Source organism: Heterodontus francisci, chromosome 37 (assembly GCF_036365525.1).
Source record: "Heterodontus francisci isolate sHetFra1 chromosome 37, sHetFra1.hap1, whole genome shotgun sequence".
Classification (NCBI taxonomy): Eukaryota; Metazoa; Chordata; class Chondrichthyes; order Heterodontiformes; family Heterodontidae; genus Heterodontus; species Heterodontus francisci.
The window spans coordinates 11,758,855-11,775,105 of record NC_090407.1 but is presented as its reverse complement, the minus strand read 5'-3'; the positions used below and the strand labels follow the sequence as shown (position 1 = coordinate 11,775,105).

Sequence of the window (16,251 nt, the reverse complement as noted above, 5' to 3'; positions counted from 1 at the left end):
TGTGGGGAGGGGAAACAGGGAGCCTGCTCTCCTCCAATTAACAGCCCCTTAAGCTCCTTGAGGAGGTTGTTAACAGGCTGGGGAAGGCGAGAAGGCAACTTTCAAACTTGAGATCCCCACATTTGTGCACAGCTGTCAGGTTCAAAGTGTGCAGAAGTTAAAGTTATTTTTTATTGATGAAGAATTTTGGGGGCTGGGAGGTCTTGGGTCAGATCATGTGCTTTAACCTTCCATTTGGCTGTTTGGCCACTTTTGTGCTTGGATCGCTTGCTGGTGATCTAAGGTGCTGTGTGCTCTCTTCTGCAAGGCAGCGACTGCCTTTGCTGCTCGTGGTCTGCAGGCAGCTCCATATAAATGCAAATCTTTCTCTTCCTTTTTCCAATATTTGCATGGCATTCCCTACATAGAAATGTTTGAAAACCAATGTGTTAACTCTGGATATACAACAGTCTTTGGAAAAGTCACTTTGCCCATCCAACCTCTAAACTATACTGTGGAGAAGAGAAAAATGGAACCCTGGGTGACTTTGCTTCCCTGTTATTAACTAGTCTTTCATCTGTTACTAAGTCCACCTGAGTGACAACATAGAGATTTTTTTTTTAAAGAGAGAGATTTGCATTAAGATTTTCACATCGGGGATGAGAACCCGACGTCTGGATAATTTCTGAGTCCTAACCCCCGTGCTGCATCTGCATCGCTCACACGATGCCATCTTTAAATAACCTAATTGGGCTGCAGACACCCAATTAGTGGTGTCGATAGTCACCAGGCATTTATATAGCGCCTTTTACAACCACAGCACGTCCCAAAGCATTTTACAATCAATGAAGTACTTTTGAAGTGCCGTCAGGATTGTAATGTATGAAGCACGGCCAATTGTGTACAGTAAGTTCCCACAAACAGCAATGTTGCAATGACTAGATCCATCTGTTTTTGTGCTGTTTATTGAGGGATAAAAATTGGCCAGGACACCGGGGAGAACTCCCCTGCTCTCCTTCTGTATGTAAAGTTAACTCTTTTACTAAACTGTCTTCAATTTAGAATGACGTGTTAGATTCATTTAGGGAGCTGATTGTAAGTCACTTAATCTTTGATTAGCCCTTCTACTGTCAATTTTGTGTTTAGCAACACCTGACGGATGGTTGGAACCTTCCTTGCATATTAACTACAAGTGTGCCCAAGTCCACAAACTCTTACTTAACAGTGCAAAAAGATTCTACATTTGTGTGTAAAGTGTAACCACTTAGGCGAGCAAACTGTATTTTGTTAATATATTTTCTGCAGTTTAGGATAGTACTCAGCCTTCTGATATGATATCAACGCAATTTATTCACAATCAACCAAATAGATATCTTTGTGATTGAGTAGATTTAGCAAAGAACTAATATGCAAGTTGAAATAATAACATTTTCTAACTTTTTAAAACAAAATTGATTGGGGTATTGAGAGTAATGTTTCTGACAGGAAAAGTGCCAATCTCGGATTCAGTTAGATTTCCCTTAAATGAATGCAACGTTTAAATTTCTGTACAATTTCAATATTAAAGTCATATTATAGCCTTTGCAAGTTGAATTACTTCTGCCAGTTGGTCGTCTTTCAGATAAGATGTTAACATGAGTCTCTGCTCTCTCAGATGGACGTAAAAGATCACATGACACTATTCAGCAGGGTCAGTACTCCTGCTGTCCCGGCCAACACTTGTCCCTCAATCGCCACTACTAATAACAGATAATCTGGTCAGTTATCTTGTTGATGGTTGTGGGATCTTGCTGTGCTCAAAAGGCTGCCACATTTCCCTATATTACAACAGTGACTACACTTTGAAAGTCCCTCAATGTCTGTGAAGTGCTTTGGAACATCCAGAGATCATGAAAGCTGTTACATAAATTCAAGGACTTAGGAAAGCCAAAAAAAAGAGCAAAACTACAATTAAAATGGGCATTTTATTTGCAATCTGATTCTTTTTGCACTCTCTATTGCAGTATCATCTCTTATTCCTTGCCATGTCAACAGGGATTCCTCAGATAAACTGTAAAGCACTGCTCTGTTGGAAGAACATCATAGGCCGATTGGCAATGATATTTCCCGTCCATGAGGTGAAATGCTTGGAGTTGTTGCCAAGTGCTCACTCCGTGCAGAAAAACAGTTTAAAAAAAAATAGTAATTTGCTAGCCTTATTCGGATGGAGGTTGGTATATTCTTAAAATACAGGTTATGTTTTAATGATAGAAATGTGGGGATTAAAGTTACTGTAACACAATCAGTTGAATGCCATTTCCAGTGGGACAGAAATATCCTTTTATCTGGTGGCTTTTGCTACTCTGTATTTGGCCTTTTTTAAAAATATCCATTCGTGGGACACAGGCGTCACTGGCAAGGACGGCACTTATTGCTCGTCTCTAGTTGCCCTTGAGAAGGCGGTAGGCTGTCTTCTTGAACCGCTGCAGTCTGTGATAAGTGGTTTGATACAACTGAATGACTTGCTTTGCCTCTTCAGGAGGGCAATTAAGAGTTAGCCACATTGATGCGGGACTAGAGTCACAAGTCGGACTGACCAGGTAAGGTCTGCAGGTTTCCTCGGACAGCTTCATGGTAACTTTTATTGGTACCAGATTTTTATTTTCCTTGATGACATAGATAAGACTGATAGCCCGACATACTGGACTACAATTATTTATTCCCAAATTATTAAAAGAAAAATTAAATTCGCCAACTCCTATGGTGGGATTTGATCTCACATTTGCTGGAATATCGGCCTCAGGATCATAGAGGCATCAAACCCTGGCATTTGGAATACTCTATGAAATAGAAATTGAAGGAAACTGAGAATTGTGTTACATATGGTAATCCTGACCTGTAGTATTTTTAATCACAATTTGCTAATTATTTTCACCAGGGTCCTGTTGTATCTGAGGAGGTGCTGAGGAATGGAAGTGTTCCAGAAAACCAAACAACCAATGAAATACCTGCTCCTCCACCCCCTCCCCCACTCCCTGAAAGTGTGTCAATCCCACCTCCCCCACCCCCTCCATTGCCAACAGAGACCCCGCAGCCCAGCAACCAACAGCGCAGACCTTCATCATCTGCGGGAAGTGAGTATTCACTCATATTTTGGTTTGCATACGTCTTTTTTTTTTACCAATTTGGGTAGATTATGTGAAAGAATTGGAGCTCCTTTTTCTAGTAAAGAAATGGCTGAAGGGGCGTCGTAATAAAGGTCTTGAAAATTATGAAGGAGTTTGATAGGGTAGGTGTAAAGAAGATATTTTCACTTGTATGGGAGTCCAAAACTAGGGGTCATAAAAACAAGATGGTCACTAATCAATCCAATAACATCTTGTGGAACTCTCTACCAAATGGAGTAGTTGAGATGAATAGCATAGATTCCTTTAAGGGGAAGCTGGATAGGTACAAGAGCAAGAAAGGAATAGAAGGAAATGCAGATCTGATTAGATGAAGGAGGTTCGTGTGGAGCTTAAACACTGGCATAGACCAGTTGGGCCGAATGGCCTGTTCCTGTGCTGTAAATTCTGTATAATTCCATGAATTAAGGAGACTCATTGCTTAACTCTTCCCATCTTAAAATGATCAAAACTAATTACCACATTGGCTCATTTCATCTTTGGCATCTTGTAAACTCCTGATGTGAGCTTGTTCTCAGCTTTCAAATAGGTTTTAATGTATATAAATGAAAAGAAATAGTGACCAGGTGATAACTAAGTCTAGGAGTGCATTAGGTTATTTTATGAAAAAGAAAGTAGAGACTCTTTTAGCCAGTTTTAGCAGAGAAGATTTAACATGGAGAAAAACTAAAATTTAGGCCCGTTATTTGGGCAAAAATCAAAAAGTTAAAGAGCTAAAGAGAATTTTTTTCTCAAACTGGGATGAACAGGCATCGCACCAAGATTACACATTTTCTTGTGTTTGGCTTAGCTGTCTGCTACCACTAGAAATTCTAGAAAGATCTATTGATCAAAATTTACTTCAGCTAGCCATTTTGATCTTGTTGCTTCTGTAGTGATCGTGGACAATTTGGATTTTGCTGCAACCACTTACTGTTGTGACAATAATCAACATAAACAGTCGAGTAAATCTTTTTCTAAAGAACTGTGTATTATCCATAAATAACCCTGAAGAACAAGCTCATAAAGCAGCTTCACTGTTTTATGGTCTAAGTACACAAGGTCGTATCTGTCATCCCTTCACAATGGCTGATTACCAAATTCATGAAAGCTGAATCAGATTCACAGGAAAGTTTTACATAAATGTTTCCTCCATCTAGTCTCCTCCTGCTGCCAAACAAGAAGTCACTTTGTTAATACAAAAGTGAAAAATGAATCCAGATTCCCTGATGCAGGTAAACACAGCAGCAAGCACACCAGACGAACATTACTGAGGAGAGAGATGGTCAAAGTAAAAATATCCAACCATGGGAAATAAATATTTTTCCAAAGTTTCTCAGTGTGATTGCTGTTGAGTTCCTGCAATAAATAATATGTACTGTCACGATTTCATGTAAAAAAAAATCTAGACATCAATAAACCAGCCGAAGAGTAAAAATCCTTTGGGGGACGAATATTGAGCCAAGTAAGTTGAGTGTCTGAGGCAATCACTGAGGCTCATGAAGACATATTTGAATGTTCTTGACCTTTTTTTTTTTACAAATGGTACATTTATGTGACACCACTTTCTGTGTCCTAACATTATTATGCTGGAGTTTGATAAACTATAGTGAGTGTCCGTAATTGCAACCACAAGGAAAAGTTTTGTTTAATTGTTTTTAAATGATTTTATTGGATGACAGGTTGAAATCCTTATGGAGTGGTGGGAGCTGTCTTTTTAGTGGCACTCTACTGAAAAAGTATGTGGCAAGCACTTTGCACAAAAGCTTCCATTGTTTTGTATTTTCTCATCTCTGGTAATGTAACATGGGTGTAAAATGCCAGGCACTATATAATAGTGCAGCCATATACAATTAGAGAGTAGCAGTAATGTTATCCTATTTATAATCTGGGGGTTATGTCTTTAATAGTTTACTGTCTACCCTGGAGCAAGCCATTCTGGAATGCTCATCCTTCCTCACCTGGTACAGTGAGATGAACTTTGAGAGTGATGCTCTGCATTATGCATTTCCATTACTGCCAATCAACACAGACATGGCTTACTGATTCCTAACACCTGTATTGCACACAATGCTTGTGTGGAAGTATAACATTTACAGCAGATGAAAAGTAGAGTGTTCATTTTCCTCTAATGGACAAATTACACCTATGTGTTGTAACTTTGTGCCTCAAACTGCAAAAAGTTTGTTAAAATCTCACCTGTTAACAACTGGTTCAATCTGAAGAAATTTCTCCGCATAATAAATTCATTAATTTATCTTTTACTTTGTAGTTTTGTTTTGCACTGCTATTGGAAAATGCCAGTAAAGTAAATTATTAATACTTACAAATAGAACCAAAGAGATCCCTTTACTTACTCTTGTCTTATTCACTATAAGTCCAAGTTATTTTTTTTTTTCTTTGAGGCTGTGAAACTTTTTATTTCATTATGCAGTGCTCTGAGCAATAAACCAGGTCTCCACTAACTGGCCGCGAGGAGATGCATGTACGTAGCCCAGGACAACTCTCCATTAAATTCTCTATCCCTCGAGATTGGAACTGGCTTTGCTCCTCCACTTCTCCATATCAGCATAATTGAAATAAGTTGAGTGGCCATTTCAGTTAGGCTCCTGAAGACTGACTTTTTAAAAAGCTAATTCTATAATTATGCAATGCCACTGTGTCCAAACATTATCATAATGCATGTTGGTAAGCACTAGTGAGTGTCTCGGACTGGTACCACAAGGAAAAGGATAGCGCAAAAGAATTTTGTTAGCACATGTGAAACCTGGATCCCAATGCTCCATGGCAACATGATTTAGTTTTTTAAGCCAACATTGTACAAACTGCCAATAAATTTTCACAATCCTGTTTGAACTTCAAATGCTTGGAGTACTTAAAAAGCATTAATCTAATCTTGAAACCATAGTGGGTTGAGAATTGTACATACGTTTATGTACCTATATAACAACAGTGAATGAACTTCAGATTAGTTCATTGTAGATTAATTGCTTTGGAATTGATGCGATGTGGTTCTACCTAAATACAAGTTATTTGCTTTTAACAAGTTAATTCCTTCCTTTATTTCTGAAAGAATATCCTTAGTTGAAAAGAATGCTATCTATAAAACCAAAACGCATTCAAGAAATCAAAGCAACATTGTCTTACCAGGAAGGGTGCTGCAGTTGACTTCAGTGCTCCTGAACCATGAGGGGGTAAATTCACCAGGATCGCTATCTAATGAGCCATGGTGCAAATTGCATGTCCATGGTTGTTGGGTCGAGACAGATTTGGACTCTACTGAGATCCCTTCCATGGTCAAAAAACTTTAATGTATTCTCTGTCCAGACTCTCAAGTGAAGAATACAGTTGAGCAAGGTATCAGAAGGTTGTTGGTCCCAATGCAACTGTATCCAGTAAGAGTAAACGCCTTCAGGAGAGGTGGGCAAAAAAGGGCAAAGATTTTGGCGTTTTTAAGTTTAGCTGTTTAGTGCCAGCTTCACTCAGTAGCTTTCTCACCTCTGAATCAGGATTGTGGGTTCAGGTCCCTTGAGTACATAAACTAGGCGGACCCTTCAGTGTATTACTGAGGGTATCTGCATTGCCACAGCTGTATTTTCAGATAAGGCATTAAATAGAAACCCTGTCTGCCTGTTCAGGTAAAAGATCCTAAAATTGAAGCAGCAAATATATTTTCTTGAATAACATTTTTCTATTGAACTTTATAATTTTAGTTGCTTATTTAAAGTTCTAAAATCTCGGGATTTCATCCTTTTGATCAGTTAACAGAAAATTTGTGTCTGCAGCTCTGCTCTTACATGGTATCCTCAAATACACAGAAGCCAATATATATCCCTTAAATCACTTATAATCCCTTAATTCACTAAAACTGATTATCTGGTCTTTGGCTACCAAATTTCTTACAATAATGGTTTCACTTAAAAAGTATTTAATAGGCTGTACTATGCTGTGGAACATCCTGAGGTTATGAAAGACGCCACTTAAATTTATGCTATTTCTTTAAACATAAGGGCCAGTTCATCAAGGCTGCACTCCTGGATTGTGATCGGAGTGTAGTGTAATAGGCCTAAATACAACTTCTACTGCTGTCCATAGAGGCTTTGCTTCATTGAATTTACCATATAATTCACAATGTTTTACCCAGCTGTAAAATCTAACTCTGCCAGAAACAAAGAAGTGCACTTGTCAGAACAAATGGTGCAGGTTTAGGCAGTGGTCAAAAAAGCAAATGCGGGACACCTGTAATAGCAACAGAAAATGCAGGAAATACACAGCAGGTGTATCCCCATGTGAAAGACAAAGATGGGTTAATAAAGCAGGTGTGCTCTGATGAAAAGGTTACACATGAAACATGCACCTGCATTTTCTGTTTTGATAGAGATGTGCCATTGTGCACAACCATTTAAATTTTACAACAAATAAAGACCTTTTTCAAACTCATTCTCAGGTGTGGGTATCACTGGCAAGGCCACCATTTATTGCCCATCCTTAGTTGCCCAGAGAAGGTGGTGGTGGGCCTTTTACCGGAATCGCTGGTAGTGATTTTGGTACAGCTGAGTGGCTTGCTAGGCCACTTCAGGATGGCAGTTAAGAGACACCCATATTATTGTTGGGACTGGAATCATGTAGAGGCCAGACTGGGAAAGGACAACAGGCTTCTTTTCCGACAGGACATCAGTGAACCAGTTAAGTATTTACAGGTATGGACATCTATGGGAAGCTGCTACGGTGCACATAAAACGAAGTTTGTCCACCTCTGTTTGTGTCAGTCCGTGATCTTCTGCCCATCAAGAGGAATGAAATGAATATACAAGGTGGTGAGCGCAGAATCAGAAAACTGCAGTCACTGAGACACATCCAAGGATATTGGCCAGAATTTTATGTTGGGCAGGAAGCCCCGCCCACTGGCTGAAAAGTCGGGGACAAGCCCGCCTCTGTTGGGCCTGGGGAGCCACGCCAGGACTTTTCGCTCCCCAGGCCCTCAATTGGTCTTGGGCGGGACTTTCACCTCCTCGAGGCAGGAAGTCCCGCCTAATGGAGCTGCCAGCCAATCAGCGGGCCAGCAGCTCTTAGTCCCAGTAGAGCCACCGGGAGCAGTGGCCACTGCTGAGACTGCACCCAGCCAACCCAGTCACGGTGAAGGACGGCCTCGGAAAGAAAGTAGGATTTTGGGGCCTCGCCGGGGACAATTGGCTGGGCCCCGGCGAGGTAAGGGGTGTTGGTTGTGGGGGCGGGGGTGGGTAGTGTTGTTCGGTGGGGGCGGTTGGGCTTCAGGGGTGGCCCTCCGTGGGGCACAGGGTGCCCGATCAGGAGGGCCTCCCCAGCCTGCAAGAAGGCCGCCAGCTTGTTCTTGGGGCCTTTGCCGTCCGCCCGCCAAGGTATAATACCTGCGGCGGTGGGAGGTGACCCTTAAGTGGCAGTTAATTGGCCAATTAAGGGACTTGATTGTCCTGGGGCGGGCGTGCCGTTTCTCGCCACTGCCCCATGTAAAATTGCAACGGGGCAGGAGGGGGGGTGGAACGGCCTCGCCACCCACATCCCACTCAATTTTACACCCCCCGCCACTAGCCCACTCATTGGGAGCTTGTAAAATTCCAGCCATTATCTCCAGAACTACAGCTTGAGAATACTCCATTGAATCAGTGCCAGTTACCTCAGTGGAAATAGTGAGAGACACATTTCCATGGCAACAGTAGCAAAATGTCAGAACGGGTTAGGATGAGGTGGAATTGCAAAATAGCAAAAAGACTGTCCCTGGTTAAATGGTTGGAAGTCAATAAATCTATTTAATTAGTTTCATTCCCTTCCCTTCAGAACTTCCACAATCATTTTGGTAATTGTGCAACTTGTTATGTTGTGTTTTTGTGTCTTTGATCTTCTTAACATCTTTTCTTTTTCTCTTTCTGCCATCTCTTTTGTTCCTCTCCGTTGTTGTGGAATTGTTCCATTCCTCTTACCTGCTCGCTCTACACTGCACTGACAAACAATGCTCCCCCGTGTCATCATTTGCTTGGATCACGGCATCTCGTACTCTTGTCACATGATTTCCTATTGTGTAACATTTCTGTCAATGGTCGGTGCGCACGGAACCGGCAATTCCCTTGCCATGCCTGCTTCTCCTCTCTTAATGTTTCTCTCCATCCAGAAGGCAAAGGACTGAAGCTAATTAAGGGTAAGTAACTTGATCGTAGTTTTGCCTACAAGCTAGTTAGTCCTCGGTAAGACGGTGAAAACCAGGTGAGATCACGCCACCAGAACTGGAGGAAACACTGAACTAAAGTAATTTGTTCTGGTCTCCTGTTGCACAAAAGGTGGGTGGGAATCAATTCAGACTCGACCTTATTTTCTGATCTTATCAGGTTTTCACTATTGTTCCAGCTGTCTCGCTAAGTAGCTGCAGTGCAAGACCTGTGTTTGTGGTCTTTAGTTTGCAGAAGATTTGTTTTTATCTTAATCTGTGTTCACATATTTCAGAAATGCTCTAAAACTCTGTTACGTGTTCTGGTGTGATTACTACAAATGCAGCATAATCAATAGTTTTAGATTAAAATGCCCTGGGTATAAGCACTGTTTTCTTCACAGATTTATTTTACATCAGTGCTTATTTTTGTTCCCAGTCCAAATTCTAAGACATATAATGTAAAGATAAAAAATAATGGGATCTGGTGTGCATTGAGGTAAGCATGATGTATAGTGACATTATAAATCGGTAATGAAGACTTTCTCTGTTGAGTATTTCCAGTGGACTCGGAAACATCTTTGAAAGGACAGACCTTAGGATTTCAGTGGAGGTTTTAAGGACTCACCGATGAGCAGTCAATTGAAAATTGTTGTTAAAGAGTGTGAGGTGAGAGTTTAGGAGCAATATCTTTATGCAGACAGTTGTTGGAGCGTGGAATACTTGGCAACAAGGAGTGGCTGAGGCAGAGACCATTGCATCTCTCAAAGCAAAAGTGGATGAATAATTGGAGCACAGGGCTTTGGGGAGAGCGTGGGGCAGTGGATTTAGTTTTGGAGTGCACAAGCAGAGAGTATAGGATGGGCTAAATACCCGCCTCAGTGCTGTAGGCTTCTATAGTTTATGGTGCTGTATTCCAACTGGAGGAGTTTTCATGAATGCAAATCCTTATCCCATTGTACGGTAAAAATGGAGGTATCGTATGATGTATAAATGCTACACTGTCTCAAACTGTCCAGGATGGCAATTAGATGGAGCCCTATCAATAATATGGACCGATGAATTTCCCAGGAGATTTATGTTTGTGCACTGATGTGGAATGAAAGACAGGTTTTTTTTTTTGGAAGCATGTTTCTCCAATTTCCATATGTTTCCTGTATGACACAAATGCAAGTTTTGCAGCTGTTTAATCTACCTCTCATCTGCGTAATTGTAATTTGGAAGTGGCCACTGCTGGTAGAGCACTGCCCTGGGATAAATGTGCAAGCTGTGTGAGTGTAGTTAAATACAGCAGGTACACTGTCTAGGCCCATCTCTGCCACTATTCATTTTGTAGTCTTGATTGCCTGGATCATAGAGTAAGATTCAATTTTGGCCCACATCCATGTTGAGTGGAAAAAGTACTTGGTGCATCAAATTTCTTCAAAAAAATAGACAAAGGAACAAGGAAGGCGTGTGAAAATAACTGGGTTTTGTGTACACCCTTAAATTGGATAAATATTATGTAAGGGAACATAATCTGAGACATTATTCCAGTTCTAACACTTAAATTGTTGCTGCTAATCCCTAAAGTCCTGCAATTCTCTCTCTAAACCTCTCCGCCTTCCAACCTTTCCTCCTTTAAGACAATCCTTAAATATTACCTCTTTGACCAAGCTTTGATCACCTGTCCTAATACCTTCTTATGTGGCTCAGTATCAAATTTTGTTTGATAACGTTCTTGTGAAATGCCTTGGGACACTTTACTATGTTAAAGGTGCTACAGAAATGTAAATTGCTGTTGCTGTCTCATCCTAATGGCTTTGAATAGATATTCACAAAGAGAGAAGCCATTTTCATTTTCCCACAGAAAAACTGGACACTTGGCCTTCCATAGAGGCACTCTGCATATTGCTTCTGCAACTCTTTTATTTGTTTCTGTTACACACGTTCTCTTTCTTCCATTCTTTCTCTTTACATACGAACATAGGAATTAGGAGCAGGAGTAGGCCACTCGGCCCCTCGAGCCTGCTCCGCCATTCAATAAGTTCATGGCTGAACTGACTTCTCCACATTATCACCTACCCCCGATAACCTTTTCACCCCCTTACTTATCAAGGATCTAGCTACCTCTGCCTTAAACATATTCAAAGACTCTGCTTCCACTGCCTTCTGAGGAAGAGAGTTCCAAAGACTCACGACCTTCTGAGACCCTCCTACTCCTCACAATCAGCTGTGGGATTCAGCTGTGTCCAGTTAAATAATTGATGCATTCAGCCTCTCAGTGGTTTCTGCAAGGCCAGGCCAATGCTGCCAGCTGCAATAGCAGACAGTTTCATGTCGAGAATATAACACTGATGCATAATACAATAAAATGGGTTATAAGAAGTTTCTAAGTAAGCTTGAATAGCAGCTCCTTTCCAGAACAGTAGTTTGGGTGACGGTCGAATCCCTTTGGGCTCAGGGTTTCCTAACTTACATTGTTAAGATTGTTCTGTATGCAGTATACTTCCTGAACTAGAGCTCGGGATCATAGTCTCAGGTTAAGGGGTTGGCCATTTAGGATTGTGATGAGGAGAAATTTCTATAAGCAGAGGGTTGTAAATTGTTGGAATTTTCTACCGCAGAGGATGCTCAGTTGTTGAGTATATTCTAGACTGAGATCAATAGATTTTTGAACACGAAAGCAATCAAGGGGATAAGTCGAGAAAGTGGAGTTGAGGCAGAAGATCAGCCTTGATCTTACTGAATGGCGGAGCAGGCTCAAGAGGCCTTATGGCCTACTTCTGCGCCAATTTCTTAAATCCTTAGAATGTTCAATCTATTTTATATTTTTTCCTATTTTATATATATTTGACAGTGTCAGCCATAGCTCAAGTTAGTAGCACGCTCACCTCTGTGGGTTGTGGGTTCAAGTCTCACTCCAGAGACTTGAGCACAAAAATCCAGGCAGGCACTTCAGTGCAGTAATGAGGTAGTGCAACACTGTCGGAGATGACGTCTTTTGGACGAGGCATTAAACCAAGGCCAGTCTGCTCACTTAAATTGAAATAAAAGATCCCATGGCACTCTTCTAAGAAGAGCAGGGGAGTTCTCCCCGGTGTCCTGGCCAATATTTATCCCTCAATCAACATCACAAAAATTATCTGGTCATTATCACATTGCTGTTTGTGGAAGCTTGCTGTGTGCAAATTGGCTGCTGCATTTCCACATTGGAATAGTGATTACACTTCAAAAGGACTCCATTAGCTGTAAAGCACTTTGGGATTCCCTGTGAAAGATGCTATATCAATGCAAGTCTTTTTTTTATTCTTTCTTTCATCTTTGATCAGATCCCTGGAGGAAACCACTTCAATCTCCTGGTAATCTATTTCACCACACTCCACCTCCCCACCGCCTCACCCCCAATTCTCTCACACATGGTAGTTTCATATATACTGACCGCCTTCCAATAATTCAGGCAGGTGGTCATTCTTCATGGTATGTGCTTTAAATAATGAGTGTTGGCAGATTATCTAATTGAGGGGACAACATAGCTGATCCTGATTTTGTCCTCAGTTGAGTTCCATGCACAAACCTTGTAACAGGATTCAACTCATGGTGAAATGGAGTAGTATTTTACTTCTTTTAAAAAGCATGCCTTCTTTACAGTCACCAGTTGTGAACCTCTGTGCTCGCTGACCTACATTGGCTCTCAATCCGACAATGCCTCGATTTTAAAATTCTCGTCCTTGTTTGCATATGCTTCCATGGCCTTTCCCCTCTCCCTTTCTCTCTAACTTTCTGCAGCCCTGCAACATTCTGAACTATCTGCATTCCTCTAATTCTTGCTTTTTGTGCATCCCTGGTTTTCATTGCTGCACCATTGGCGGCCGTGCCTTCAGCTGCCTAGACCCTAACCTCTGGAATTCTCTCCCCAAACCTCTCCATCACTTTACCACTCTCTCTTCTCATTATGTGACTCAGTATTGGGTGGCACAGTGGCGCAGTGGTTAGCACCGCAGCCTCACAGCTCCAGCGACTTGGATTCGATTCTGGGTACTGCCTGTGCGGAGTTTGCAAGTTCTCCCTGTGACCGCATGGGTTTTCGCCGGGTGCTCCGGTTTCCTCCCACAGCCAAAGACTTGCAGGTTGATAGGTAAATTGGCCAGTATAAATTGCCCCTAGTGTAGGTAGGAGGTAGGGGAATTGAGGGAAGGTGGGGATGTGAGAGGGTAATGGGATTAATGTAGGATTAGTATAAATGGGTGGTTGATGGTTGGCACAGATTCGGTGGGCCGAAGGGCCTGTTTCAGTGCTGTATCTCTAAATAAATAAATAAGTATCAAATAATGTTTAATAATGCGCCTGTGAAGTGCCTTGGGATGTTCTACTGTGTTAAAGGTGCTACATAAATGCAAGTGGTTGTTGCATGGGTGATAACTGGGAGTTGAGCAAGGGTTGGATCAATGCTGATGTTCTCCATGGTTGGAACACCTGCTAAACCTGACTCTCTGGGCTTGTACAATGGTTGCTTGGTAAAATAACAAAGAGGTTCATGGTACCATACTCTAGTGAGAGCTAGACACCTTCAGGAGAAAACAAAAGGGATGAAATTGGAGGGAAAAGCAGCAAAAAATTATCTTTTGTGGTATTTATTGCGGTGAGCAGTTTTCCATGATTGTGAGCTCTACTTCATCTTTGTAAGATTTTCACTTAACTCACCACCTCATACAGTCAGACAAGGCAGCATTTACAATTCAGTTAATAAATATTTTATTTGGGTTCATTGAGTGTTGTTTCTTTGGATAATACCTCTTGTTATTTGTGGCTCCGAGCTAACCTGAATGGCTGGACATCTGTTGCCAAAGCTTCTGAAATAATGCTTGGATAGAGGCTGTTGTTTGCAATCTTCGCAGCAGTAAATAATAAATGAAATCCATTCTGTATGACTAAAGTAACTTCTTGTGAGATTAAGGCAGGTACTAGGTTGCTTTGAATGTCCCGTTTGAAAGTGGTTAAAGTATTAATTATTCAGTTGTGTACTAACATCAGACTTGTGAAGTGTAAGGGCTAAATTCAACAATGGAATAGACTGACAGCATTTTAGCGTACCTGATGGCTTTATTATAGTGCAGGTAGGGGTTTGGTACAGGGAAAAACAGAAGAACTTGCATTTTTCGAAAGCACCTTTCACAACCACAGGACATCCCAAAGCACTTTACAAAAAATGAAGTACTTTCGAAGCGTTCATCACTGTTGTAATGTCGGACATGCAGCAGCCATTTTGCACACAGCAAGGTTCCACAAACAACAATGAGCTACATGATCTGATAATCTGTTCTTCAGTGATGAATATTGGCCAGGATGCTAGGGCAGAGTCTCCTCCTTGTCTTCCAATAGTGCCGCAGGGTCTTTTATGCCCAACTGAGCAGGCAGACGGGTCCTTGGTGTAATCGGAAAGATGGCATCTGCAACAGTTCATCATTCTCTCAGTACTACACTGAAGTGCCAGCCTAGATTTTGTGCTGAAGTCTCTGGTGTGGGATTTGAACCCCCAACCTTCCAACTCAGGGGTGAGATTGCTTCCACTAAGCCAAGACTGGCACTGTGTTGCCTGTTGGGCCATGTGAGCTGGCAGCACTGAGTTATAGTGCCAGCAGCACAATGCCATTTGATCAGGAAAAGAGGAGCTCTGTGTGTATGTACTTACACATATGCATGGAACAATGCTTAAATGTGTTTTGTTTTAAGTTTTCCTTTCTCCAAATGCCACCCCATCTCTCCTGAAGCTGAGCCTCTTGCTGGGGCACAGTGCAGTTCTGCTGGTGGCCTTCTGGTGCCTCACCCAGTGGTTATTCTTCAAGAAAGAGTCTTGACAGTGAGATGAGCTGTTCAGCCCAACCCAACTCTATCCTCACACGTGCATCTTTCACGAAGAATCATTGGACAGTGATCACAAGCTCATGGATGGCTTCACAGGAATTACTAGACAAAAAAAAACCCATAATCCATCTAATGTGCCATCTTGGTAGTCCCTTGAAACGATGATAATGGAGTTGATGGCCAACCCTATCAATTTCATTAATTAGTCTACAACAGAGTCAGAAATGATACAAGGAAAACCCCCAGTGGTGGAGAACTTTGGGAACCATTGGCCAAAATGCACCTTCCCCCTCACCCCCTGGCACCCCCCCACCCTCCCCACAAAGCATGTTACAGTTAGTATACACCTATTCCGTAATCCAGGGGTGTTGGAAAAATTGTAATTCCCCTTACGCCTACTCTGTGTGATATCAGAAATTGTACCTGAGGTATCCTAGTGTGTATGGCACATTGTTATACAGACTGGTACCTTTACTAAAGAAGCTGACTGATGGAGTGAGGGGGTGGGGGAGAATATTTAAATCTTAGCCTGTTTATTACAATGTGCTGCTAAAAATTTCGAGACCCTGAATCCACATTGCCAAAATTGCAAACAGCGATAGGAAAGTTACCTTAAAAGTTCCCCGATGTTTGCATGCACCTGTCTGATAACTAATGTACACGTCAGTTTACACAGCAACTAAGTGTTGCTGCAGGCTGGCAGCCACTCAATGTTCCAATTAGTGCTGATTCTAAATAGATTGGATCATAAAACTCCACCTAATAGCTTCTCCTATTCCTCTGAGGGTTGTCGCATCAGCCATTGTGCAACAAGCTCAGCTCTGCTGACATCTACCTTACATTCTGAAGTACTTAGGAATGAGCCTGTCTAGAAAATTGTCACAGCTTGGATACAGAGCTGACAGTTGAAAAATCAATCTGACGGCAAGGTATTTGATGATATGTGTTAATTTTTTTTGCATCAACTGTGGCCAGTTGCATTGACTCAGCAAGAAATTACTTGCAATGTAGTGTGTTACATAAAATTCCAGGATCTTGTATTATTTGCCATGGTGTCATTAAAGTCTGGAGATAGGATTTCAAAAATATTTTTCAAACCCTTTCTCA

General features: G+C 41.6%; 1 protein-coding gene across 2 annotated transcripts in view; it reads left to right on the top strand.

The window, feature by feature from the left end:
• Window positions 1–16,251, top strand: part of espn (espin) — a 135,712-nt gene that overhangs the window by 81,566 nt on the left and 37,895 nt on the right. For both annotated transcript variants that reach the window (XM_068017116.1, XM_068017115.1), the window contains exon 9: window positions 2,897–3,092. In XM_068017116.1, the coding sequence (XP_067873217.1) occupies window positions 2,897–3,092 (196 nt within the window). The remainder of the gene's footprint in view (window positions 1–2,896; window positions 3,093–16,251) is intronic.